General features: G+C 39.3%; 1 protein-coding gene and 1 non-coding gene across 2 annotated transcripts in view; both read left to right on the top strand.

Moving 5' to 3' along the window:
* PLEKHG7 (pleckstrin homology and RhoGEF domain containing G7) overlaps positions 1–27,861 on the top strand; it is a 76,869-nt gene that overhangs the window by 29,630 nt on the left and 19,378 nt on the right. Inside the window, exons 6-10 of the mRNA XM_057743347.1 lie at positions 615–710; positions 9,772–9,915; positions 12,981–13,076; positions 13,940–14,041; positions 17,860–17,973. Coding sequence (XP_057599330.1) covers positions 615–710; positions 9,772–9,915; positions 12,981–13,076; positions 13,940–14,041; positions 17,860–17,973 — 552 coding nt within the window. The remainder of the gene's footprint in view (positions 1–614; positions 711–9,771; positions 9,916–12,980; positions 13,077–13,939; positions 14,042–17,859; positions 17,974–27,861) is intronic.
* On the top strand, positions 13,370–13,472 carry LOC130857895 (U6 spliceosomal RNA). Its single transcript, XR_009054895.1, has one exon. It is a non-coding gene; the product is annotated as a U6 spliceosomal RNA (small nuclear RNA).

Below are 27,861 nucleotides of genomic sequence, written 5' to 3'. Positions count from 1 at the left end.
TTTTGTTTCTCAAATTTTCTACAATAACTGTATATTACCTTTGTAATCCAATTTTTTAACTAATATTATTTAAAATAAAAATTATAACAAAAATAAGTCAGTGGTTCCATCCTAAGGAAATGAGAATTTCTAGCATATCCTGGTATCCTCCAGCTGAGAATTACCATGTTGGGAAGTTCCTTTAACACTCTGGGCTTTATTTAGTCATCTGCTAAATGAGGAGTTGAACTAAGACATCCAGGGTCACTTCTGATGGTAAAGTTCTATGATCCAACATTTGGATCCACAGGACCCTAGGACCGCAGGGTACATGCTAGACTGAAATCCATCTATTTTCTATAGGACTGTTCTGAGCTCTGGCTTTTTTTTTTCCCTGTTAGTAAAATGAGAGGTTTGCATCAGACATCCTCACCAGCTTCTCTCCTCCACATCTGACATTCTGAGGTCCTGTGGGTCAGACTATGGCTCAGAAATGATTTTTCACGTGTTAGTGACTCATAGACAAAACGTGCAGTCTGTTCTCATGAATGTTGGACAATGGACCAAAGATGCTGAGGCTACCAAAGGCATGTTGTTAAAAGATTGAAAATCTTGTTTCTACAACCTTTAAGCAGGGCAAAGACAAACACAAGCACATATCTGATCTGGAAGACTGCCTCTCCTCTTTGAAGATTACAGACTTCAGGGACTATGAGTTTCACAGCCTGAAGGTATCTCATGCATTGTTTTCTGTGTGGCATGGCTTTTTGTTTGTTTGTTTTAGCCATTATTTTAAGTTGTCAGGTTATTGCCTTGTTCACAATGACAGCAAAGTGCAGGAGAGAAGCCCAGACCTGGGCAGAACAAGGTCTGCTCTCTCTAAAGCATTCTGAAACGTTGGGAAAGTCATTGTATCTTAAGTAAGGTAATGAACGTGAGAGCAGTTTGTAGACCATGAAGTCCTGAACAAATGTTAATAGTTGTTACAACCATTCCACTCTTTGGGCCTTAGTTTCCTCATTTACAAAACAAGTTGATTTTGTTATTCTTTTTATTTTTTCATCTTCATTGGAGTATATTTGCTTTACAGTATTGTATTAGTTTCTGCTATACAACAAAGTAAATCAGCTATGTGTATACATATATCCCTGTATCCCCTCCTTCTTGAGCCTCCCTCCCACCCTCCCCATCCCACCTCTCTAGGTCATCACAAAGCACTGAGCTGATCTCCCTGTGCTATGCAGCAGCTTCCCACTAGCTCTTTTACATTTAGTAGTGTATATATGTCAGTGCTACTCTCTCACTTCATCTCAGCTTCCCCTTTCCTCCCTGCATCCTCAAGTCCATTCTCTATGTCTGCATCTCTATTTGTGCCCTGCCACTAGGTTCATCAGTACCATTTTTCTAGATTCCAGACATATTATACGCATTCGCATACAGTATTTGTTTTTCCCTTTCTGACTTATTTCACTCCGTATGACAGACTCTAGGTCCATCCGCCTCACTACGAATAACTCAGTTTCATTCCTTTTTATGGCTGAGTGATATTCCATTGTATGTATGTGCCACATCTTCTTTATCCATTCATCTGTCTGTGGACATTTAGTTTGCTTTCACATCCTGGCTATTGTAAATAATGCTGCAGTGAACATTGTGGTAAATGTGTCTTTTTGAATTATGGTTTTCTCAAGGTATATGCCCAGTAGTGGGATTGCTGGGTCATGTGGTAGTTCTATTTTTAGTTTCTTTTTTTTTTTTTTTTTTTTTACAATAAACTGCATATATTTAGAACGTACAATTTGGTATCTCAATCTCCCAGTTCATTCACCCCCAACCCTCCCCGCTTTATCCACTTGGTGTCCATACGTTTGTTCTCTACATCTGTGTCTCTATTTGTGCCTTGCAAACCGGTTGATCTGTACCATTTTTCTATAGTCCGCAAGTATGTGTTAATATACGATATTTGTTTTTCTCTTTCTGACTCACTTCACTCTGTATGACAGTCTCTAGGTCCATCCATGTCTCTACAAATGTCCCAATTTCATTGCTTTTTACAGCTGAGTAATATTCCATTGTATATATGTACCACATCTTCTTTATCCATTCATCTGTTGATGGACATTTAGGTTGCTTCCATGTCCTGGCTGTTGTAAATAGTGCTGCAAAGAACATTGGAGGGCATATGTCTTTTTGAATTATGGTGTTCTCTGGGTATATGCCCAATAGTGGGATTGCTGGGTCATATGGTAGTTCTATTTTTAGTTTTGCAAGGAACCTCCATACTGTTCTCCATAATGGCTGTATCAATTTACATTCCCACCAGCAGTGCAAGAGCGTTCCCTTTTCTCTACACCCTCTCCACCATTTACCGTTTGTTGATTTTCTGATGATGCCCATTCTGAACGGTGTGAGGTGATACCTCATTGCAGTATTGACTTGCATTTCTCTGATAATTAGTGATGTTGAGCAGCTTTTCATGTGCCTCTTGGCCATCTGTATGTCTTCTTTGGAGAAATGCCTATTTAGGTCTTCTACCCATTTTTTGATTGGGTTGTTTGTTTTTTTGATATTGAGCTGGATGAACTATTTATATATTTTAGAGATTAATCCTTTGTCTGTTGATTCATTTGCAAATATTTTCTCCCATTCTGAGGGTTGTCTTTTCATCTTGCTTGTAGTTTCCTTTGCTGTGCAGAAGCTTTGAGGTTTCATTAGGTCCCACTTATTTATTTTTGTTTTTATTTCCATTACTCTAGGGGGTGGGTCAGAAAAGATCTTGCTGTTATTTACTTTGAAGAGTGTTCTTTTTTAAAAAATTTATTTATTTATTTTATTGGCTGCGTTGGGTCTTCGTTGCTGCACACGGGCTTTCTCTAGTTGCAGAGAGCAGGGGCTACTCTTCATTGTGGTGCGCAGGCTTCTCATTGCAGTGGCCTCCCTTGTTGCTGAGCACAGGCTCTAGGCATGTGGGCTTCAGTAGTTGCGGCACATGGGCTCAGTAGTTGTGGCTCACGGGCTCCAGAGTGCAAGCTCAATAGTTGTGGCGCACGGGCTTAGTTGCTCCGTGGCATGTGGTATCTTCCTGGGGCAGAGATCGAACCCGTATCCCCTGCATTGGCAGGCGGATTCTTACCCACTGCACTGCCTAGGAAGTCCAGAAGAGTGTTCTTCTTATGTTTTCCTCTAGGAGTTTTATAGTGTCTGGCCTTCCATTTAGGTCTTTAATCCATTTTGAGTTTATTTTTGTGTATGGTGTTAAACAGTGTTCTAATTTCATTCCTTTACATGTAGCTGTCCAGTTTTCCCAGCACCACTTAGTGAAGAGGCCGCCTTTTCTCCATTGTATATCCTTGGCTCCTTTGGCATAGATTAGTTGACCGTAGTTTATCTCTGGGCTTTCTGTCCCATTCCATGGATCTATATTTCTGTTTTTGTGCCAGTACCATACTGTCTTGATCACTGTAGCCTTGTAGTATAGCCTGAAGTCAGGAAGCCTGATTCCACCAACTCCGTCTTTCCTTCTCAAGATTCTTTTGGCTGTTCAGGGTCTTTTGCACTTCCATACAAATCGTAGCATTTCTTGTTCTAGTTCTGTGAAAAATGCCATTGGTAATTTGATGGGGATTTCATTGAATCTGTAAATTGCTTTGGGTGGTATAGTCATTTTCACAATGTTGATTCTTCTAATCCAAGAACACGGTACGTCCCTCCATCTGTTTGTATCGTCTTTGGTTTCTTTCATGAGTGTCTTATAGTTTTCTGAATACAGGTCTTTTACCTCCTTGGTTAGGTTTATTCCTAGGTATTTTATTCTTTTTTTGCAATGGTGAATGGGACTGTTTCCTTAATTTCTCTTTCTGATCTTTCATTGTTAGTGTATAGAAATGCAAGAGATTTCTGTGTGTTAATTTTGTATCCTGCAACTTCACCAATTTCATTGATTAGCTCAAGTAGTTTTCTGGTGGCATCTTTAGGATTTTCTATGTATAATATCTCGTCATCTGTGAACAGTAACAGTTTTACTTCTTCTTTTCCAATTTGGATTCCTTTGATTTCTTTTTCTTCTCTGATTGCTGCGGCAAGGACTTCCAAAACTATGTTGAATAGTAGTGGCGAGAGTGGACATCCTTGTCTTGTTCCTGATCTTAGAGGGAATGCTTCCAGTTTTTCACCATTGAGAATGATGTTTGCTGTGGGTTTGTCCTATATGGCCTTTATTATATTGAGGTAGGTTCCCTCTATGCCCACCTTCTGGAGTGTTTTTATCATAAATGGGTGTTGAATTTTGTCAAAAGCTTTTTCTGCATCTATTGAGGTGATCATGTGGTTTTTATCCTTCAATTTGTTAATATGGTGTATCACATTGATTGATTTGCATATATTGAAGAATCCTTTCATTCCAGGGATAAACTCCACTTGATCATGGTGGATGATCCTTTTCATGTGTTGTTGGATTCTGTTGGCTAGTATGTTGTTGAGGATTTTTGCATCTAAATTCATCAGTGATATTGGTCTGTAGTTTTCTTTTTTTATAGTATCTTTGTCTGGTTTTGGTATCAGGGTGATGGTGGCCTCATAAAATGAGTCTGGGAGTGTTCCTTCCTCTGCAATGTTTTGGAAGAGTTTGAGAAGGATGGGTATTAGCTCTTCTTGAAATGTTTGATAAAATTCACCTGTGAATCCATCTGGTCCTGGACTTTTGTTTGTTGGGAGATTTTTAATCACAGTTTCAATTTCATTCCTCGTGATTGGTCTGTTCATATTTTCTATGTCTTCCTGATTCAGTCTTGGAAGGTTATACCTTTCTAAGAATCTGTCCATTTCATCCAGGTTGTCCATTTTATTGGCATATAGTTGCTTGTAGAAGTCTCTTATGGTGCTTTTTATTTCTGCGGTGTCCATTGTAACTTCTGTTTCATTTCTAATTTTATTGATTTGAGTCCTCTCCCTCTTTTTCTTGATGAGTCTTGCTAGAGGTTTATCGATTTTATTTATCTTCTCAAAGAACCAGCTTTTAGTTTTATTGATTTTTGCTATTTTTTTCATTGTCTCTATTTCATTTATTTCTGCTCTGATCTTTATGATTTCTCTCCCGTCTACTAACTTTGGGTTTTGTGTGCTCTTCTTTCTCTTGTTTCTTTAGGTGTAAGTTTAGATTGTTTTTTGGGATTTTTCTTGTTTCTTGAGGTAGGATTGTATTGCTATAAACTTCCCTCTTAGAACTGCCTTTGCTGCATCCCATAGGTTTTGGATCATTGTGTTTTCATTGTCATTTGTCTCTAGGTATTTGTTGATTTCCTCTTTAATTTCTTCAGTGATCTCTTGATTATTTAGTAGCGTATTGTTTAGCTTCCATGTGTTTGTGTTTTTTACAGCTTTTTTCCTGTAATTGATTTCTAATCTCATAGTGTTGTGGTCAGAAAATATGCTTGATATGATTTCAGTTTTCTTGAATTTACCAAGGCTTGATTTATGACTCAAAATGTGATCTATGCTGGAGAATGTTCCATGTGCACTTGAGAAGAATGTGTAATCTGCTGTTTTTGGATGTAATGTCCTATAGATATCTATGAAATCAAGCAAATTTATTGTGTCATTTAAAGCTTGTGTTTCCTTATTAATTTTCTGTCTGGATGATCTGTCCATTGGTGTAAGTGGGATGTTAAAGTCCCCCACTATGATTGTGTTCCTGTCGATGTCCTCTTTCATAGTTGTTAGCATTTGCCTTATGAATTGAGGTGCTCCTATATCAGGTGCATATATATTTATAATTGTTATCTCCTCTTCTTGGATAGATCCCTTGATCTTTATGTAGTGTCCCTTCTTGTCTCTTGTAACATGTTTTATTTTAAAGTCTATTTTATCTGATATGAGTATCACTACTCTGCTTTCTTTTGATTTCCATTTGTATGGAATATCTTTTTCCATCCCCTCACTTTCCGTCTGTATGTGTCCCTAGGTCTGAAGTGGGTCTCTTGGAGACAGCATATATATGGGTCTTGTTTTTGTATCCATTCAGCCAGTCTGTGTCTTTTGGTTGGTGCATTTAGTCCATTTACATTCAAGGTAATTATCGATATATATGTTCCTATTACCATTTTCTTAATTGTTTTGTTTGTGTTTTTGTAGATCCTTTCTTTTCTTATGTTTCCCGCTTAGAGAAGTTCCTTTAGCATTTGTTGTAGGGCTGGTTTGGTGGTGCTGAATTCTCTTAGCTGTTGCTTGTCTGTAAAGCTTTTGATTTCTCTGATGAATCTTAATGAGATCCTTGCTGGGTAGAGTATTCTTGGTTGTAGATTCTTCCCTTTCATCACTTGAAATATATCATGCCACTCCCTTCTGGCTTGCAGAGTTTCTGCTGAGAAATCAGCTATTACCCTTATGGGAGTTCCCTTGTATGTGATTTGTCATTTTTCCCTTGTTGCTTTTAATAACTTTTCTCTGTCTTTCATTTTTGTCAATTTGACTACTGTATGTCTTGGTGTGTTTCTCCTTGGGTTTATCCTGCCTGGAACTCTCTGCGCTTCCTGGACTTGGGTAGCTATTTCCTTTCCCATGTGGAAGTTGTGGAAGTTTTCAACTACCAGTATTTTCTTCCAGTATTTTCTCGGGTCCTTTCTTTCTCTCTTCTCCTTCTAGTACCCCTATAACGCGAATGTTGGTGCATTTAACATTGTCCCAGAGGTCTCTTAGGCTGTCTTCAGTTCTTTTCATTCTTTTTTCTTTATTCTTTTCTGCATCAGTGATTATCACCATTTTGTCTTCTAGCTCACTTATTTGCCCTTCTGCCTCAGTTAATCTGCTCTTGGTTCCTTCTAGTGTATTTCTCATTTCAGTTATTGTGTTGTATATCTCTGTTTCTTTGTTCTTTAATTCTTCTAGTTCTTTGATAAACTTTTCTTGCAACTTTTCGATCTTTGCATCCAGTCTTTTTTCAAAGACCTGGATCATCTTCACCATCATTATCCTGAATTCTTTTTCTGAAGAGTGCCTATCTCCTCTTCATTTAGTTGTTTTTCTGGCGTTTTATCTTCTCCCTTCATCTGGTACAAAGTTTTTTGCCTTTTCATTTTCTCTGTCTTTCTGTGGCTGTGGTTTTCAGTTCCACTAGATGAAATACTCTGATACTGCTTGATTCTGCTGTCTGCCCACTTGTGGAGGAAGCTGTCTAGGAGGCTCCTGGGTGCTTTCTGATGGGAGGGAGTGATGGTGGGTTGGGCTGGGTGGGTGGAGCTCAGTAAAACTTTAAATCAATTTGGTGGGCGGAGCTCAGTGACACTTTAATCTGCTTGTCTGTCAGTGGGTGGGGCTGTGTTCCCACCCTGCTGGTGGTTTGGCCTAAGGCACCCCAGCACTGGAGCTTACAGGCTCTTTGGTGGGCTAATGATGGACTCTGGGAGGGCTCATGCCAATGACCACCTCTCAGTACCCCTGCCACCAGTGTCCCTGTCTCCTCGGTGAGCCACAGCTGCCCCCCACCTCTGCAGGCAACCCTCCAACACCAGCAGGTAGGTCTGGTTCAGTCTCCTATGGGGTCACTGCTCCTTCCCCCTGGGTCCTGGTGAGCACTTTTTTGTGTGCCCTCCAAGAGTGGAGTCTCTGTTTCCCCCAGTCCTGTGGAGGTCCTGCAGTCAAATCCTGCAGGCTTTCAAAGTCTGATTCTCTGGGGATTCATCCTCCCGTTGCTGGACTCCCAGGTTAGGAAGCCTGATGTGGGGCTCAGAACCCTCAGGACTTCTGCGGTATAACTGTTCTCCAGTTTGTGAGTCACCACCCAGCATTTATGGGATTTGATTTTAATGCAATTGCGCCCCTCCTACCATCTCATTGCGGCTTCTCCTTTGTCTCTGGATGTGGGGTGTTTTTTTTTTTTGGTAAGTTCCAGTGTCTTTCTGTCAATGATTGTTCAGCAATTAGTTGTGATTCCAGTGCTCTTGCAAGAGGGAGTGAGCTCACATCCTCCTATTCCGCCATCTTGATTGTTCTCCCTATTTTTAAGTTCTTAAGGAACCGCCATACTGTTCTCCATAGTAGCTGCACCAGTTTACATCCCCACCAGCAGTGTAAGAGGACTCCCTTTTCTCCACACCCTCTCGAGCATTTATTGTTTCTAGATTTTTTGATGATGGCCATTCTAACTGGTATGAGGTGATACCTCATTGTGGTTTTGATTTGCATATCTCTAATGATTAGTGATGTTGAGCATCTTTTCATGTGTTTGTTGGCAATCTGTATATCTTCTTTGGAGAAATGTCTGTTTAGGTCTTCTGCCCATTTTTGGATCGGGTTGTTTGTTTTTTGGATATTGAGCTTCATGAGCTGCTTGTGTATTTTGGAGATTAATCCTTTATCAGTTGCTTCATTTTCACATATTTTCTCCCATTCTGAGGGTTTTCTTTTCATCTTGTTTATAGTTTCCTTTGCTGTGCAAAAGCTTTTAAGTTTATTTAGGTCCCACTTGTTTATTTTCGTTTTTATTTCCATTACTCTGGGAGGTGGGTCAAAAAGAATCTTGCTGTGGTTTATGATGTAGTGTTCTGCCTATGTTTTCCACTAAGAGTTTTATAGTGTCTGGTCTTACATTTAGGTCTTTTATCCATTTTGAGTTTATTTTTGTGTTTGGTGTGAGATAGAGTTCTAATTTCATTCTTTTACATATAGCTGTCCAGTTTTCCCAGCACCACTTATTGAAGAGGCTGTCTTTTCTCCACTGTTTGTTCTTGCCTCCTTTGTCATAAATTAGGTGACCATATGTGCATGGGTTTATCTCTGGGGTTTCTATCCTGTACTATTGATCTGTATTTCTGTTTTTGTGCCAGTACCATACTGTCTTGATTACTGTAGCTTTGTAGTATAGTTTGAAGTCAGGGAGCCTCATTCCTCCAGCTCCATTTTTCTTTTTCAAGATTGCTTTGGCTATTCGGGGTCTTTTGTGTTTCCATACAAATTGTAAAATTTTTTGTTCTAATTCTGTGAAGAATACCATTGGTAATTTGAGAGGGATTGTGTTGAATCTGGAGATTGCTTTGGGTAGTATAGTCATTTTCACAATATTGATTCTTCCAATCCAAGAACATGATGTATTTCTCCATCTGTTTATGTCATCTTTGATTTCTTTCACCCGTGTTTTATAGTTTTCTGAGTACAGGTGTTTTGTCTCCTTAGGTAGGTTTATTCCTAGATATTTTATTCTTTTTGTTGCCGTGGTAAATGGGATTGTTTCCTTGATTTCTCTGATTTTTCATTGTTAGTATATAGAAATGCAAACAAGTTTTGTTTTTTTTTATCTTTTTCTTTTATTGGAACATAATTGCTTTATACTCTTGTACCAGTTTTTGAGGTACACCAACAAGTTGGTTTTGATAAGACACTTTCTGAAGGTCTTTTAAAAGCTTTAAAACTCTGATTTCATGTTTCTTCCATAGTTACTTTCAACAAGTTTTACCAAACTTCCTAATTCTGGGTTTGGGGTTCTTTTTTTTCCCCCTCAATAAACTGAAAAAGACTTACAAAATTCTCAAGCATAATTCCAAACAACATCAATTTGAATTCCTTTTCATTTTAAACTAAAAATCATGCCCAACTCACACATGGGAGGAATTACTATCCCAAAGTCACACAGAGAGACCCATGATTTGGGTAACTGTACCCAGAAGGATGCCGGGGGCTTGCAGTGGGAAATCATGATTTGGGGGTTTGCTTGTTCCTGTTGTACTGCAAGTCAAAGAAAGGGTGAACAGGTCAACCCATCGAGGTGGAAATGTTTTGTTCTCTCTTTTCTCCCACATACAGGATAAGACCTGGAATGAAGTCGTGGAAACACATCAGAAACTTCCTACAAATCAATTAGACTTGAGAAAGCAGCAAGAGGCTGTGTGGGAACTCTTCACGAGTGAATGCACTTACTTCTTAGACCATTTATTAGTTCTTAAGATGGTAATGCTGGCTTTAATTTTTATAGTAGATGGAAAACATTGGTTCTTTAGGAACTTGTTGCTTTCTTCCATGCTGAAGAAAGGAAGTTTGGGAGGCTCCCCTTTTTCAGGGGATCGTAATGAAATTTTATTTGTTGATTTTTCATTATCTGCAATTTGGTTCCTCTTTGCTCTTTTCTTAAACACAGCCTCTCAGGATTGGATGAGACCTTTTTAGTAAACTAGTCCAGCTCCCCATGTGGTGTATGAATCTCTTCTGCCTGATTCATGCTGTGTTTACATACTCCTCAAGTCAGGGAGCTCACAACCACCCTCACGGCAGCCATTCCATCTCTGGTCAGCTTCCTCTTTTGGCTCTTCATGTTCCTGATGAACAGTGCCAGACGAATGCTTTTTGTCAGCTGAGGAGCCACAGTCACAGATTTCTAGGGCAACCATCCACGTGTAACACAGGAGGGTTGGATTGTACAGTGTATTCACAGTGTCTGTCGTGTAAATGGTGCCCCTGAGGTTGTGCAGTGCAGTAGCCCTGATCTGGAGAGGCTCTGAGCAGAGAATTCCTTTTAGAAGAACCACAGGGCAAGGGAGGGGAGGGGAGAAAATGCCTTCCAAGACTGCAGGGGAGGATGGGCGACGTTGCTTCCAAGGTTGCCTCTGCCCACAAGCACTTTTGAATCCTGGCTTCTCCCTTACTGTGTTAGGAGACGTGAGTTCAAGTCCTGGATCTGCCTCTGACTTGCCGTGTGAACTTAGGAAAGTCTAGTCCTCCATTTCATAAAACAGAAGTTGGAACATGCTTTCTGTAAAGGTCCAGATAGTAAATATTTTAGGCTTTGCCAGCCATGTGGTCTTTATTGCAGCTTCTCAACTCCTCCATTGCGGTGCAAAAGAAGCCGTAGGTAATTTGAAAAGACTTGTGTGTGGCTGTGTTAAAATAAAACCTTACTTACAAAAATGGGTAGCAGACCTGATTGATCTCATAGGTTGTGATTTGCCGGCTCCTGTTCTGAGCTAGGAGAGAGGGATGACAGTGCTGCCTCTGTGTCTCATAACATCTGGTCATAGTGGTGATCAGATTAGTTTCCTTTGAAATTTATCAACTGCTGTACAAATGTTTGTTATTTTCTGTAAGTAGTATTCATTGTGTCAGTCATACTGCTGGGTACTTTACCAGCAAAATTTAAATGGCAAAGACACTCGGAAAGTTAAAAATTAGAGACTGTGTCAAGATACAGAAAATTAGCTGAAGACAGGATCTTATTGACCCATGTAACTTTAAAGTACAGAGTTGAGAGAGAATTCAAGATTGGTTTGATCAAGGGGCTTGAAACCCAGGACAGAATTTCTTTTCCTCTCTCATCCCTGCTTTCCACGATATCAGCGTCCTTCTGTGGCTGGCTTCTGTTGTGGTCACAGAGTGGCTGCTGTCCTTGAGGCTATGGAGAAAGTGAGAAATAGAAGGGAGAGAGAGAGGGAGAGGATCTCTTAGCACTCATAGCCAAAGTCTTGATTTTCATTCTGATTGGACTGGCTTAAGTCACATACCCACTCCTGAACCAACTACCCTGATAAGGAAGGAGAGTGCTCATTGGTTTAAGGTGATCACATTCAAGGTACGAGGAAGAGTAGATACTGAGGCGAGAACTAGGATTATGTTAGGAAAGGGGAGGAGAAGCACTGAAGCTGAGTGGTAACCAGTAGATGTTCACTGCAGAGGACTCACCCCATGAGCTCTACTACCTCCTTTGCCCTAATAAACAGCACAGAACTTTCTATCCCATTGTAAGCTACATAAGCTTTTTAAACTAGCATTTTCTGTTAAAAGAAGGCCAATTTGAGTTTATTTTCGAATGCCCCGGTGTATTTAGAGTATATAAGTACCTCTCTTTACACAGTCAATATGAATTTCCCAAAGTTGCTTATAAATTAGAATTTTGTAATAAAATAAATTCACTGAAAGACTCAATATTTTTCTTAAATGGCAAAATTTTCTGTAAAGCAAAGAATCTTTTGCTTTATAGAAATTTTCCCAATTTATCTGAAGTAATGATTTCTGTTTCATACAATTACATGTTTTAAATGCTTGGATATTGACAGATTTCCAGACAACTGATGCTACTTGGATTGGGGGAAGCTCTAAGTCAGTGGTTCTCAAAATGTGGTCCCTGGACCAGTAGCATCAGAATCACTTGGGAACTTGTTAGAAACCTGTGTTCTCAGACCCCATCAGAGACCTGCTGAATCAGAAAGGCTTGGGGTAGGGCCCACTAATCTCTGGTTTAATGAGGCCTCTAGATGATTCTAATGCAAGTTCAAGAACCATTTACTGCATTAAGTAATATGGAAATGGGAATTGGAGAATGTTGGTGGTCTGAAGTCCAATCTTTTCAGACCTATAGTTCTTGAAATATTTGATCCCTTTGAATGCTTCATCATATTTATACAAAGTATTCCTATTTCAATAAATTGATCTCTAGTTTATAGAATGAAGGGCAGGTTATCTGTGAGGATTGACTTGCTGTAGTTTTCCTATTGTAGGAAAACATCAAATCAAGTAATAATAACATAAATCCTCTCTTAATGTTTTCATTAATATTTAATGGCTTTATCCAAATCTAAACATCTTACCAGTTATCAGATATTAACTCATTAGTTCTCTGATTTCCTGAAAGTAAAGGACATTTGGGTCTTTTGCAGAGAAAGGAATAAATAAGAACTCAGTATGAATGTCGTTTTGGTCTCACGTAAGTGCTATTGGCAAGAAGAGACCCTTGGAGATTTCTTTGGCACTGGGAGCAGAGAAACCCCATTTGAACAGATTATGCTCAACAGGACTGCTGTTAGGGCTCACACAGCAACAACTTCATACAGAAGAGCACGTTTCCCATATGTTCTGTGGGAGCTTAAATGTCGTCATTCAAATTTAGCACAATTCTTAACCACTGAAAATACTGATCTCTAAGTTGCTTTGTAAAATTATACTCAGGAGGTTTATGTTTAATGTTCCTGCAAAGGGCAAGTATCAAAATTGAAAAACAAGGTAATGTACATTTATTTTTTTTAAAGATCTTCATGAATACATTAAAATATCTACAGACTCATGAATATTTCCTGGATGTGGATTTATGGAGACTTTTTGCAAACCTGGAGGAGTTAAGTCAGGTGAGCCAAAATAGGAAGATTCCATAGCCATGTTTTAAAATTCATCAGAGGACCATGAAAATTCATGCTTAGTCTATTCTTGTGACTTGTATTCCATATTGGAATATGGAATTTGGTTTCTTCCATATTCCATCCCCATGTAATCTTATGGTCAGGAGTTCGGGAATAAGAGTTCAGAAATAAGAAGGAAATCTAAACAGCCATCGATATCTTTCCAATAGATTGCAGTTATTAGTTAGCCTTCAGTAACATTTTTTAAAATTCTTCCATGGCTGTTTAAGAAAGTAAACATAGTGCTCATTTCAGCAGCACATGTACTAAGATTGGAGCAATACAAAGATTAGCATAGTTCCTGTGCCAGGATGACATGAAAATTGGGAGATGTTCCATATTTTCTCTAGAATGCAAGCTCTGGAACACCTTCTAGAATATGCTCAGGAACCCATCTTGTTCACTGCTGTATCCAGAAGACCTTGAACATTGCCTAGTGCATGTGTTCAATAAGTAATGTTGAACACATGAATTTCCTCAATAAATAATGTTGAATACAAAAAAAATTCCTAAGGTCACCATCATTATCATAAATATCTATTCTCAGCTGAATGTCTTTCTCACATATATTATAAATAAATAATGTCTTTCCTCTGAAAAAAGAAGAGAGATACCAACAGGAGTTCATTTATAAGAAAAACTTATAAGAAAATATATATTGGAAAGTAGAGGAAAATAAATCTTTGAATTTTTGCCAGGAGATAAATTTGAAATGGAGAACATCTGTAAGAATGACATTTGAAGTTCATCAGATTTTTATTTCTTGCCCCTGGAAGTGTGCCTACTCTTGTTTTCTTTCTTTCTGGCCCTAGACAAGCTTTGGTTTTGTGAACGGTCTTTTCCACATCTTCAAGGACTACGTTGATGCTTCTGAGACTTCACCGTCGTTGGATTTCATTTCCGTGCTCACAAAGGTAAAATCCTTCTGGGAGATCTCAGCTTCTAAGTGATAAATTCACTCACGTCTCAGCATAGTTGTTTATATCTCCTGGATCGTTGCTGTGGTTTCCACCAGCACTCTCCTCCAGGGAACCAGCCCTTTCTCCACCAATCAGCATTTTCAGAAATAACTTGCTGATTCTGTTTCTTCATTGCCATCTCTCCTGTGTGGGTTTTATTAACATGAAAATCTGCATGCATGGAAAAGCCACTTCCAAGTCTGTTTTTCAAATGACTTCAATTTAAAAGTAATATTCATGGCAGTAGTTTGTGTAGGCTAATTACATGGTTCAGTTGTTCCTCTAACAAAAATGCCACACTCTCTGAAAAGGAACAAAATAAACCTTCGAATCCATCAACACCCTTAATAAGACTTCTGTGTATGAAAAGAGGAGGAAAGAGGAAAACATGTACCCCTGGTTTGATAAATGCTGCTTTTTTTTTCTTGAGCAGATATTTGAACCTCCTTCCCTACTTTAAGCTTTTTTAATCTAGTCCCTAACTGTTCTCATTTAGCAAGATTTAAATTGTTACAATCCATTTAAAAAGATAGAGATTGCGATTTATTGAGCACTTACTAAGTACTTATATGTGTGGGGCTCATACCCTGTACACAATAATGTGCAAAATTAGAAACGCCCCCTGCTTTGGGGGAGTTTTCAGTCGAGTGGGGAAGAAATTAATCCAATAATGACACTAATGATTTTATAATCAAATTGAGATCAGTGCTGGGGAAATAAAGGAAAACTTCTAGGTTGGGGCAGACAGTAAGGTAGTTGCAGGTAGGAAATTCTTCCTGGGGAGACAGGGCTTGAGGTGAGATGTGAACAAGGAGGACTATTTACCAAGGCAAAACAAGCAGACATTTAGGTATAAAGTGAGGAGAACCTTTAGTGAACTTTAAAAGCAGATTAGAATAAGAAAAGCTTTGAAAAACAAGAGAAAGTATGTGAAGTGTTGAGAATTAGATAAAATCTCACTCTCTCAGTTCCTTTAGAGTCAGAAGTTATTTTTTTTTTTAGGACCATCACATGCTACAAATTTTTTATTTTTGTTACACAAAGGAGCAGAGCCCTTAGTTATATAATGGACATGAATATTTGGATGCGTATTGGTTCAGGGTCTGAAGTTCCCTTGGTTTTCTTGATGATTTCTTTATTCCATCAAAGTCTAGGACAGCTGGTGGGTTCTGCTCCACTTGGCTCTATCCATCTCCTTGGATCAGTGGACTAACCTGGTCATTCTCTTCTCATGGTGATGGGTGGAAGCACAAAAGAGCATAAACACCCATTATAGATGAAAGTATGCCGTTCCTCTGCTGGTTTTGGAGAGTTTCCTGGGGAGGTGGGAGGCGGCTGTGGCTCTCTCTTGGAATATAGAAGCTGGTGGCAAACATACCTGGTAATAGTCATCTGAAGGCTGACATCTTATTTGGGACGTTAGCACCAAAACCTGGCCCCCTAGAAATTATTTTTAATTTACTTTTTAGTAAATAATTTGGAGAAATATCAATTCATTAAAACACATAAGTTGTCTTAGTCTACTTGGGTGCTATAACAAAGTGACATTGAATGGGTAGCTTATAAACAACAGAAATCAATTTCACAGTTCTGGAGGGTGGAAGTCTGAGATCAGGGTGGCCACTGGGTCAGTGAGGACCCTCTTCTGGTCAAAGACCTCTCTTTGTTTCCTTTGCATAGCGGAAGGGGCCAGACAGCCCTCTTTTACAAGGGCAGTAATCTCATTTATGGGGACTCCACCTTTAGGACCTAATCATCTCCTAAAGGGCCCACCTCCTAATACCATCACATTGGGGGTTAGGATTCAACATACAAATTTGAGGGGAACACACATATTCAGACCATAGTGTAAGTGCACTTACAGCCTACTAAAGCATAGACTCTTTACTGAAAGTCTATAATAATACCCACATATGAATACTTCCTGGTACGTTACAGACGTGCAAAGATGGGCTATTCAAGTTTTTCCTAAATTTGAAAAGGCCTACATGAGTCAGGTTAGATTCAGTTGTACCACAGGAACAAACTTCAAGTCTCAGTGGCTTGGTTTATATCTCACTTAAGCTCTGCTCCTACTTTGTCATTGTCCTCACTCTGGAACCCCTGCTGAGGGAGTAGCCACCATCTGGAATGTTACCAGTCTCAAGGGCAAAGACGTTAGAGACTGAGGCAGAGCTCTCACTGACGCTCCAGGTTTCTGGCATGTCTGTTCACATTTCGTCGGCCTAAGAAAGTCACGTGGCCAAGCTTACCCTCAATGGAGTGGGCGTGTATATTCCTCCCCAAGAAAGGGAACTAGGTGAGCAGTGATACAGTCTACCACAGTGTCTCACAAGAAGCTCACCAGTGGAAGACTGGGACATTTGTTATCCATACATAAGCCATCTGAGAAGACACTTAGAAGGAAGCTGAGGCTTGGAGAAGTTAAATCCCTCGGCCAAGTTCACATAGCCAGTGGGTTGTAGGTCTGGATTTCTAAGCCTGCTTCTTTATGGTCTTCACAGCAGCCTCCTCATGATGGCATTTCTCATACATTTCAGGGTGACCTGTGAGAAGACGTTCTCTTTATCTCCAAGTCCCCAGCTATCACCAGCCCCCCAGGAAAAAATTAATTCATGTTACCAGCTTTTAAATTACTTCTTGAAGGCAAAACTTGACTTTTCTCCCCATAGTGTCTTGTCCTCTGAGGCCCTATAGCAAAGTCTTTTTCTAGGTTTTCGTTACCTCTGCTTTACTACTGTCATTTCCTTTACTGGCCTCATAGGCTTCATGTGCTGTCTCTGCTCACTGCAGTTATAACTTTACCAGCAAGTGTGTCTCCCTTCTCCCGTTCACCACATTATGACACTATTGGAAATTCCTTAAGGGGACCCATTAACTCATTATACTAAGTAATAAACCTAGAAGGAGCACATAGGCTTAGCAACATGGCAGGCACTATGGAATCCTAAAGAGGGTGTCTGCCAGTAAGGAGCCAGAAGCACTGATGAAGAGAAAATAACCGTCATTCCCGAGAAAGACGCTTAACTGAGATGGTGGCACATTGTGCAGGGTGCCCAGTTTGACCATTATGCATATGAATATACATACAAATTGGACACCTGTCTCATTTTAAAATAAATTTGATATGGCTTACAAATGTGTAGTCGTTATAGCAAGTTTAAGACATTACATAAGAATGATGAAGAAGGACAGACACAGGTGTTAGATGGGTAAGACTGGCACATGAAATGCACACTGGGAGACACAGTGCATTTAGTAGAGGTGCCCCACATTGACTCTATCTTTAGAAGCTGGCGGGAGAATTCAGTATGTGGATATTTTTGAGGAAGATTTGATGAAAAGTCAGATGCTGCTACTTTAATCACTCACTGCAAACTCAAGCTTGACATCAATACCATGAGCAGTGAAATCGAAGGTGGTATTTATCTGGTTCCGTGCAGCGTATGTAGACCTCAACGAAGCATAAGTGCAAGTGTAGGGTGAGTTAAACCAAGATATCCTAAACAGAATTTTCTTTAAATACAGGCAAAAAAAAAAAAAAAAAAAAAGGCAACTTATTGAGGAGTTATCTGTTTATTATAGGAATACCAGTTTTTTAAAAAACAATGTTTTATTTTGAAGATCTCCTGTTTGTATCCATGCAGTCATAGCTCCTACTTGATAATGGTGCCTCCCCACTTTCCCTTCACTGTTAAAAGTGAAGAGAGAGAAAGTCTCTCTGAGCTCTCTTTGCTTCCATTCATTCTCCTTCTGCCCATCTTCTCTTGCAGTATTTCCAAGGGAGCCTGTGTCAGAGCCACCAGACCTACTGCCTGAATTACTCAGCTGCTGTCTTTTATCTTGAGAGCCTGAGGCAGAGAGATGACTTTGGAATTTATTTGAAAGTAAAGTACCATTTTCTTTTCTTTTATATTTTTCCTGAGACTCTTTGGTTATAACAGGTACTAGGAATTATTAGACCCAAATTAAATGGGAAAGAAGGAAAATAAGTGATCAACCATGCATTTTAACTACAAACCTGCTTTCCTTATAAATACATCATCCACTGCATGCTTAGGGTTTTAAATGGTACACATCTGGAAACATTGATCATCTAATGTCCCTCCTGACATTTTGGCTGGGGCTTTACAGTGTTTTATGTGTTCATTGGTTTGTTTTTGGAAGAAATTGGTGTGAAAGCTACCAGTAAGAACTGAGGCTTTGTTTGTGACTAGTTGTTTGGCTCTTGTAGGATTTGGTCCCAGCAAGGTCCTGTTGCACAAAAGCTTCGCACACCATTTACACTGTATTCTATGTGAATGGTGCTTCCTAGAGGACATCATAGTGCACAGTGTAAATGCTGCCCCTGAAGTTGTCCAGCATGGTGGCCGTGGGTCCCAAAGCATTATTAGAACAAGGAATTTCTACTAGGGACCTTCAGCGTTTGTTAATAAGCAAAACTGGAAAGAATTTTCCTTGACTTTCCTAGTTCCTTTGACCCCTTTTTTGACATCTTTAGTCTGAACTGTAACTTTCAGTATTATGTCAGAGCCCTTTTTATGACCCAAGAAAATGGTCCAAGCCTTTCCAGAAAACCAGCTTTTCCCTGCAGCTGCAAGAAGCACCCGCCAGAGCATCACCTCGGAGCCGTGGGAGGAGCAGCCACCACACATGGTTTCCAACAACTTTTAGCTGTGAATCAGTGTACCTTTGCCATGGCCAGCATGTGCCAGGAAACCTGGGTGTGGCGTGAATGATCTTGGGAAGAGACTTGGCCCTGTTTTTGTAGCTTCAGCCTTTCAGTGTTTTCCTTGCTACTCAAACCCAAACATGAAAACTCATTAGATTTCCAAGGTATGAATAATCTTGTCTCAAAGGTTTTCCCTGGAAGCTGATGGATGAGACTCCTTGCCAGGCCCCCAAACTGGGGAGAATCCAGGTTCATTCCTCTCCCTTCCAAGCTAGCGCAGAGAGTAATTTAACAAGATGCTGTTTTCAAATAACTGTGGAAAATCCCTTAACAATTGTGACAACACCCTGTCGCTGGGCACTGTGCTACATGCTGGTCATCTCTGATTTCTTTGTCTACACAATAACCCTGTGGAATTTGATATTTTCCTCATTTTTCAGGAGCTTAGAAAAATTAGACAACTTGCTAAAAGATACTTTTGCTCAGGTCAGGGGCAGGATTCAAATCTGTCAAGCTGACATTTCTCCTAGGCTCTGATACAAACATTATTGGTGAACTTACATCTGTGCCATATTATGGGCTGCCTGGAATTGGGCTGTGCCTGCAATGGGATGAAATTACCCTCTTACCACATGGGGCTGGGCTTTGTGAATGTCTGTACCTTATCTTGGTGCACATTAAAGAAAAATTCTTCTCACACTTTCAGAGGCAGTTACAGTGATGCAGAGAAAGAGACTGGGAACTTTGTATCAGGTCTCTTAATGTTTGTTCACTGAGTTTGTTTACTAAGTTCAGTTAGCCATAGCTAACAAACTTACCTACTATGGACTGAATATTCAAGACATGTCAGGCACTGTTCTCAGTACCTTGTGTGGATTGTCTCGTTCAAACCTCTCACCAATTAGTTGAGGTAGTTACTCCTGTTTTCCACATTTCACAGATGGCATGTAGAGAGCTTAAGTAAATTTCCCAAGGTCCCAAGAATGATGGTTGCCCAAGACCACTGTTGCATTTCACCAAGACAAATTAATAAGGAGAACATTTTTACTTACACGCCTCAATCCTTTTCATTGTTCCCCTGAACACATTGGACTTTTAATGATTTGTGCATAAATTATGCAAGTATAATTTTATAAATTATAAGCTTTATGTATAAATTTTACGAATTTATTTGTAGATTATAAAATTTATAAATTTTATAATTTTTTGTTTATTGATGTATAGTTAATTTATAATGTTGTGTTAGATTCTTTTTTAATATTTATTTGTTTATTTGGTTGCACCAAGTCTTAGTTGCAACAGGTAGGCTGCTTTTTTTTTTTTTTTTTTTAGTTGTGGCTTGAGGGTTCCTTAGTTGTGGCATATGAACTCTTAGTTGTGGCATGCATGTGCAGTCTAGTTCCCTGACCAGGGATCGAACGAAGGCCCCCTGCATTGGGAATGCTAAGTCTTAACCACTGCAGCACCATGGAAGTCCCAGTGTTGTGTTAGTTTCTGGTGTGCAGCACAGTGATTCAGTTTATATATATATATATATATATATATATGTTCTTTTTCATATTCTTTTCCATTATAATTTATTACAAGATATTGAATATAGTTTTCTGTGCTATATAGTAGGACCTTGTTGGTTATCAAAGCTTGTAAGTTTGATAAGGTCCCATTTGCTTATTTTTGCTTTTATTTCTGTTGCCTTAGGAGACTCACTTAAAAAAACATTGCTACAATTTGTATCAGAGAATGTTTTGCCTTTGTTCTCTTTTAGGAGTTTTATGGTGTTATGTCTTATATTTAGTTTTTTCTGTCTTATATTTAAGTCTTTAAGCCATTTTGCATTGATTTTTGTGTAGGGTGTGAGGGAGTGTTCTAACCTCATTGATTTACATGCAGCTGTCTGGCTTTCCCAACACCACTTGCTGAAGAGACTGTCTTTTCTCTATTATATATTCTTGCCTCCTTTATTAAAGAGTAACTGACCATAGGTGTGTGGGTTTATTTCTCAGTTCTGTTCCATCGACCTATATGTCTGTTTTTGTGCCAGTGCCATGCTGTTTTGATAACTATAGCTTTGTAATATTGTCTGAAGTCTGGGAGGTTTGATCTTCCAGACTTGAACGAAGTCTCCAGCGTTTTTTTCCTCAGGATTGCTTTGGCAATTCTGTGTCTTTTATGGTTCCATACAAATTTTAGAATTATTTGTTCTAGTTCTGTGAAAAGTGTCATGGGTAATTTTATAGGGATCACATTAAATCTGTAGATTGCTTTGGGTAATATGGCCATTTTAACAATATTCTTCTAATCCAACAGCATGGGATATCTTTCCATATTTTTTAATCATCTTCAGTTTCATTTATCAGTGTTTTATAGTTCTAAATGTATGTCTTTCACCTCCTTGATCAGGTGTTTTTTTTTTTAAATTGAAGTAAAGTTGATTTACAATGTGTTAGCATCAGGTGTACAGCACAGTGATTCAGTTATACATATATATAGGATGGCCAAAAATTTCATTCAGGTTTTCCCATAAGATGTTACAGGAAAACCCAAATGGACTTTTTGGCCAACCCAATATGTGTGTGTGTGTGTGTGTGTGTATATATATATTCCTTTTCAGATTCTTTTCCCTTATACATTATTACAGAATACTGGATATAGTTCCCGGTGCTATACAGCAGGTCTTTGTTGGTTATATAGTACTGTGTATATGTTAATCCCAAACTCCTAATTTGTCCCTCCTCCCACCCCCCTTTCCCCTTGGTAACCATGAATTTGTTTTCTATATCTGTGAGTCTCTTTCTGTTTTGTAAATAAGTTCATTTGTATCATTTTAGATTGCACATAGAAGCAGTGTCATATGATACTTGTATTTCTCTGTCTGGCTTACTTCACTTACTGTGATAATCTCTAGGTCCATCCATATTGCTGCAAATAGAAATATTTCATTCTTTTTTATGGCTTAGTAGTATTCCATTGTGTGTATATATATATATATATATATATATATATATATATATGCACCACATCTTCTTTATCCATTCATCAGTGGACATTTTAGGTTGCTTCCATGTCTTGGATGTCATTAATAGTGCTGAAATGAACATCAGTGTACATATATCTTTTCAAATTTTGGGTTTCTCCCTACATAGGCCTAGGAATGGGATTGATGGATCATATGGTAGCTCTATTTTTAGTTTTTTAAGGAAGCTTCATACTGTTCTCCATAGTGGCTGTACCAGTTTATATTCCCACAACATTGTAGGAGGGTTCCCTTTTCTCCACACCCTCTCCAGCATTTATTATTTGTAGATTTTTTGATTATGGCCATTCTGGCTGGTGTGAGGTGATACCTCATTGTAGTTTTTATTTGCATTTCTCTAATAATTAGTGACATTGAGCATCTTTTCATGTGCCTCTTGGCCATCTGTATGTCTTCTTTAGATAAGTGTCTATTTAGGTCTTCTGCCCATTTTTTGATTGGGTTGGTTTTTTTTTTTGATATTGAGCTCTATGAGCTGTTTGTATATTTTGGAGATTAATCCCTTGTCAGTTGCATCATTTGCAAATATTTTCTTCTATTCTGTAGGTTGGCTTTTGTTTTGTTTATCATTTCCTTTACTGTACAAAACTTTTAAGTTTAATTAGGTCCCATTTCTTTATTTCTTTATTTCTTATTTCCATTACTTTAGGAGACAGATCCAAAAATATATTGCTGAGATTTATGTTAAAGAGTGTCCAGCCTATGTTTCCTCTAAGAGTTTTGTAGTATCTGGCCTTACATTTAACTCTTTAATCCATTTTGAGTTTATTCTTGTGCATGGTGTTAGAGAATATTCTAATTTCATTCTTCTACAATAGCTGTCCAGTTCTCCCAACACCACTTATTGAAGAGACTGTCTTTCCTCCATTGTATATTTTTGCCTCCTTTGTCATAGATTAATTGACCATGTGCATGGGTTTATTTCTGGGCTTTCTATCCTGTTCCATTGATCTATGTATTTCTGTTTTTGTGCCAATACCATACGGTTTTGTTGGGGTTTTTTTAATTTTTAAAAAATTTTTAAAATTTTTTTATTGGAGTATAATTGCTTTACAATGTTGTTTTAGTTTCTGCTGTGCAATGAAGTAAATCAGCTATATGTATACCTATATCCCCTCACTCTTAGACCTCTTCTCACAACCCCCATCCCACCCATCTAGGTCATCACAGAGCACCAAGCTGAGCTTCATGTGCTTTATAGCATGTTCAGGCTAGCTATCTATTTTACGTATGGTAATGTATATATGTCAGTCCTAATCTCCCAGTTTGTCCCACTACCTCTTCCCCTGCTGTGTCCATATGTCCGTTCTCTATGTCTGTCTCTATTCCTGCCCTGCAAATAGGTTCATCTGTACCATTTTTCTAGATTCCACATATATGCATTAATATACGGTATTTGTTTTTCTCTTTCTGGCTTACTTCATTCTGTATGACAGACTCTGAGTCCATCCATGTCTCTGCAAATGACCCAATTTCGTTCCTTTTTATAGCTGAATAATATTCCATTGTATGTATGTACCACATCTTCTTTATCCATCTGTCGTTGGACATTTAGGTTGTTTCCATGTCCTGGCTATTGTAAACAGTGTTAACAATGAACGTTGTGTAAACAGTGTTACAATGAACATTGTGTCTTTTTTTTTTTAATATGTCTATGCTACTCTCTCACTTCCCCTTCACCCCCCGCCCCCCCCAACCCCATGTCCTCCAGTCCATTTGCTGCATCTGCATCCTTATTCTTGTCCTGTCACTGGGTTCCTGAGTACCATTGTTTTTTTTTTTTTTTTTAGATTCCATATGTATGAGTTAGCATACAATATTTGTTTTTCTCTTTCTGGCTTACTTCACTCTGTATGACAGACTCTAGGTCTGTCCACCTCATTACATATAGGTTCATTTCATTTCTTTTTATAGCTGAGTAATATTCCATTGTATATATATGCCACATCTTCTTTATCCTTTTGAATTATGGTTTTTCAGGGTACATGCCCAGTAGTGGGACTGCTGGGTCATATGGTAGTTTTATTTTTAATTTTTTTGAGGAACCTCCATATTGTTCTCCACAGTGGCTGTAACAATTTATATTCCCACCAACAGTGCAGGAGGGTTCCCTTTTATCCACACCCTCTCCAGCATTTATTTGTTTGTAGATTTTTTGATGATGGCCATTCTGACTGGTGTGAGGTGATACCTTATTGTAGTTTTGATTTGCATTTCTCTAATAATTAGTGACATTGAGCATCTTTTCATGTGCCTCTTGGCCATCTGTATGTCTTCTTTGGTGAAATGTCTATTTAGGTCTTCCTCCCATTTTTTTAATTGGGTTGTTTGTTTCTTTTTAATATATAAATTTATTTATTTTTGGCTGCATTGGGTCTTCATTGCTGCGTGCAGGCTTTCTCTAGTTGCAGCAGGCAGGGATTCCTCTTCATTGCGGTTCCCAGGCTTCTCATTGCAGTGGCTTCTCTTTGTTGTGGAGCATGGGCTCTAGGTACACGGGCTTCAGTAGTTGTGGCACATGGGCTGAGTAGTTGTGGCTCATGGGCTCTAGAGCACAGGCTTAGTAGTTGTGGCACATAGGCTTAGTTGCTCTGCAGCATGTGTGATCTTCCTGGACCAGGGCTTGAACCCGTGTGCCCTGCATCGGCAGGTGGATTCTTGACCACTGCGCTGCCAGGGAAACCCCTCCTCTTTGATTTCTTAAGTAATCCATTGGTTGTTTAGTAGCATATTGTTTAGTCTCCACTTGTTTGTGTTTTTTACGGTTTTTTTTCTTGCAGTTAATTTCTAAACTCATAGTGTCGTGATCTGAAAAGATGCTTGATATGATTTCAATTTTCTTAAATTTACCAAAGCTCACTGGGTAATCCTGTCGTCAGTCCTGGAGAATGTTCCAAGTGCACTTGAGAAAAACGTGTATTCTGCTGCTTTTGGATGGAATGCTCTACAAATATCAATTAAGTCTATCTGGTCTAAAGTGTCATTTAAGGCCTGTGTTTCCTTACTGATTTTCTGTCTGGGTTATCTGTCCATTGATGAAAGTGGAATGTTGAAGTCTCTCACTATTGTTATGTTACTGTCGAGTTTTTCCTTTATGGTTGTTAGTATTTGCCTTATATATTGAGGTGTTCCTATGTTGGGTGCATGTATGTTAACAAGTGTAATGTCCTCTTCTTGTATTGATCCTTTTATCATTATATGGGTCCTTTTTTATCTTTCTTTATGGCCTTTGTTTTAAAGTATATTTTGTCTGCTGTAAGTATTGCTACCCCCACTTTCTTGTCTTTTCTGTTTGCATGAAATAGCTTTTTCCATCCCCTCACTTTCAATCTATGTGTTCTTTGCCCTAAAGTGGGACTCTCGTAGGCAGTATATTGTAGGCTCTTGTTTTATTATCCACTCTGCCACTCTGTGTCTTTAGATTGGAGCATTTTGTCCATTGACAGTTAAGGTAATTATTGATAGGTATGTATTTATTGCCATTTTCAACCTTGCTTTTCAGTGAATTTTGTATTTCTTCTTTGTTCATTTCTTTTTCTTTTTCCTTTTGTGACTTGATAGTTTTCTTTTTTATAATGCTTGAGTTCTTTTATTTTTGGTTTTTCTGAATCTATTGTATGTTTTTGATTGTCATTGCCCTGTTTTTCAAGTATGTTAACCCATTATTATATCTACTTGCTTTAGACTGGTAGTCATATAGGCTCAAACATATTCTAAAAAAAGTCTACATTTTCTTACCCCCCTCCCCCACATTTTATGATTTTGATGCTCCATTTTATATCTTCATTTTTATCATTTTGCTGTTTATTGTAGTTATAATCACTTTTCACACACACACACAAATTTGTAATCTATGTACTGGCTTATTTAAGTGATTTATCTTCCAATTGTGATTTTCTTTTTCCTGTAGATCCCTCTTTTCTATTTAGAGAAGATCTTTCAGTATTTCTTTTAGGGTAGGTTTAGTATTGCTGTATTCTTTCAGTTTTTGTTTGTCTGAGAAATTCTTTATCTCTCCTTGTAGTATAAATGATAATCTTTCTGGGTAGAATATCGTAAGTTGCAGGTTTTTCCCTTTCTGGACTTTGAATATATCTTGTCACTCCCTTCTGGGCTGCAGTATTTTCTGTAGAGAGCTCAGCTGAGTGCCTTATGAGCGTTCCTTTTTAACTCTCTGTTTTTCTCTTGCTGCCATTAAAATCCTCTCTTTAACTTTTGCTATTTTAATTTTAATATGTCTTGGGGTAGGTCTGTTTCTATCCATCTTATTTGGAACTCTTGGTGCTTCTTGTACCTGGATATCTGTTTCCTTCTTTAGTTTAGGGAATTTTTCAGCTACAGTTTCTTCAAATGCATTTCTGATTCCCTTTTCTCTTCTTCTGGGATCTCTATTCATAGATTGGCTCACTTTATATCATTCCATAAGTCTTGTATATTGCTTTCATTTTTTTTCATTTGTCTTTGTCTGCTGTTCTGATTGGGTGATTTCCATTATTCTATCTTCTAGAAGACTTATTTGTTCTTATATGTTATTTAGTTGGCTATTTATTGCCTTTAGCTAGGCTTTTGTCTCAGCAAATGAGTTTTCTAATGTTAATTGGCTCTTCTTTATAGTTTCTAGTTCCTTGTTACAGTGATCTACGTTTCTCTCAATAGCTTTTCTTAATTTCTTCAGTTTTATTACCTCCTTTTTGAACTTGGGCTCTAGTAGACTGGTCTGTTCTGTTTCATTATTTGTTCTTTCAGGGGATTTCTCTTGTTCTATAAATTGGGAGTGGTTCCTCTGTTTGTTTTACTTATATTTCTTTGACTCTGAATTAGGAGATATGGTCATCGATGGGGGTCTTGAAGGCCGTTTTTATATGGGAGCATCCCTGTGTAGTCTGTAGGAATCTAATATTTTTGGTGCAAGGGCTGTTTTTAGTATGGACGCCTGCCATATTTTTCCTCTGTGTATGCTGGCTGTTATCCCCTTGATAGGGGGTGTGGTTGTTTTTGTGGTGACCAGAGCCTGCACTGAAAGTTGAGCAGGGCCTCCTCTTTGCTTTGTGGTTGTCACAGCCTTGTTGGAGCAGGGTCTTTTCCCCAGTTGTTGGAGTAGAAGCCCCCAGATCCATTTCTGAGCTGCAGTGTGAGGTGACAGGTACTGGAGCACTCCTACTGGGAGAGGAGCCACTGAGTATTCCTCCTCAGGAGCTGTCCCCTGGGAAGTGTGCTCTGTGGTGTCATCTGTCACCCATTGTGCATGCTTACAAAGTACACTGCTGTTGGCACTGCCCTCAGGCCCTTCTCAGCCATGGGGTTGGAGGCAGTCGGCCTGGATATCCCTCAGGTGCCGAGCTTACAAGGCCACCAGCACGCATCCATTGGCACAGATTCTCTGAAGTCAGGCACCAGGACCTTCCTTAGCTGCTCACAGCTGTGCACCTGGACCCGCTGTGGGAGGTATGGAATCAGCACAGACTCTGGCCCCACCTCCACGTGCACGCACCCACAAACCTTGTAGCTGCTAACTCTGGACCCGCCCCAGCCACGGGAGCACCAGTCATCCACTCGGATGTCCCACAGTTGCTTAGCTTACAAAGGTGCCAGCACCATAAATCCACCAAAGTCACAAAGTCTCCCGACGTGGCTCAGATTTCAGCGCTGCCTCTGTGTGTGGGCAACCACAGGCACTTGCATGCCCCAGAACCCCCAGAACTTGTAGAGGCAGAGCTCTGCCCACTGTGAGCCCATTGAGATTGTGGCAGCTCCAGCAGGGCCCACGTCTCCCTTTAAGTGCTCATCACCAATGGGGCTTCTATGGCAGACCCAGGCTTCATCCTGCACACAGCCCCAGTTTCAGCCTGGGCCACACTCCAGCCACTTCAGGCTGTCTCTGCAGAGCCACCTGCAATCCTCTCCCCAGGTCTATCTGCTGAAGCCTGAGTTTCCGCACCCAGCCCCTGCTGGCACCAGCAGACTCGTGTCTTGGGCTGGGGAGTGCAGCAAGGTGACCAGGACCAGGTGGGCTGGTCTCTCTCTGTTCTGCCTGCTGTTAAGCTGGTTGTTGCACTCTCCTCTGAAGCT

This window comes from Hippopotamus amphibius, chromosome 7 (genome assembly GCF_030028045.1).
Source record: "Hippopotamus amphibius kiboko isolate mHipAmp2 chromosome 7, mHipAmp2.hap2, whole genome shotgun sequence".
NCBI lineage: Eukaryota > Metazoa > Chordata > Mammalia > Artiodactyla > Hippopotamidae > Hippopotamus > Hippopotamus amphibius.
This window is presented reverse-complemented; position numbering and strand designations above follow the sequence as displayed.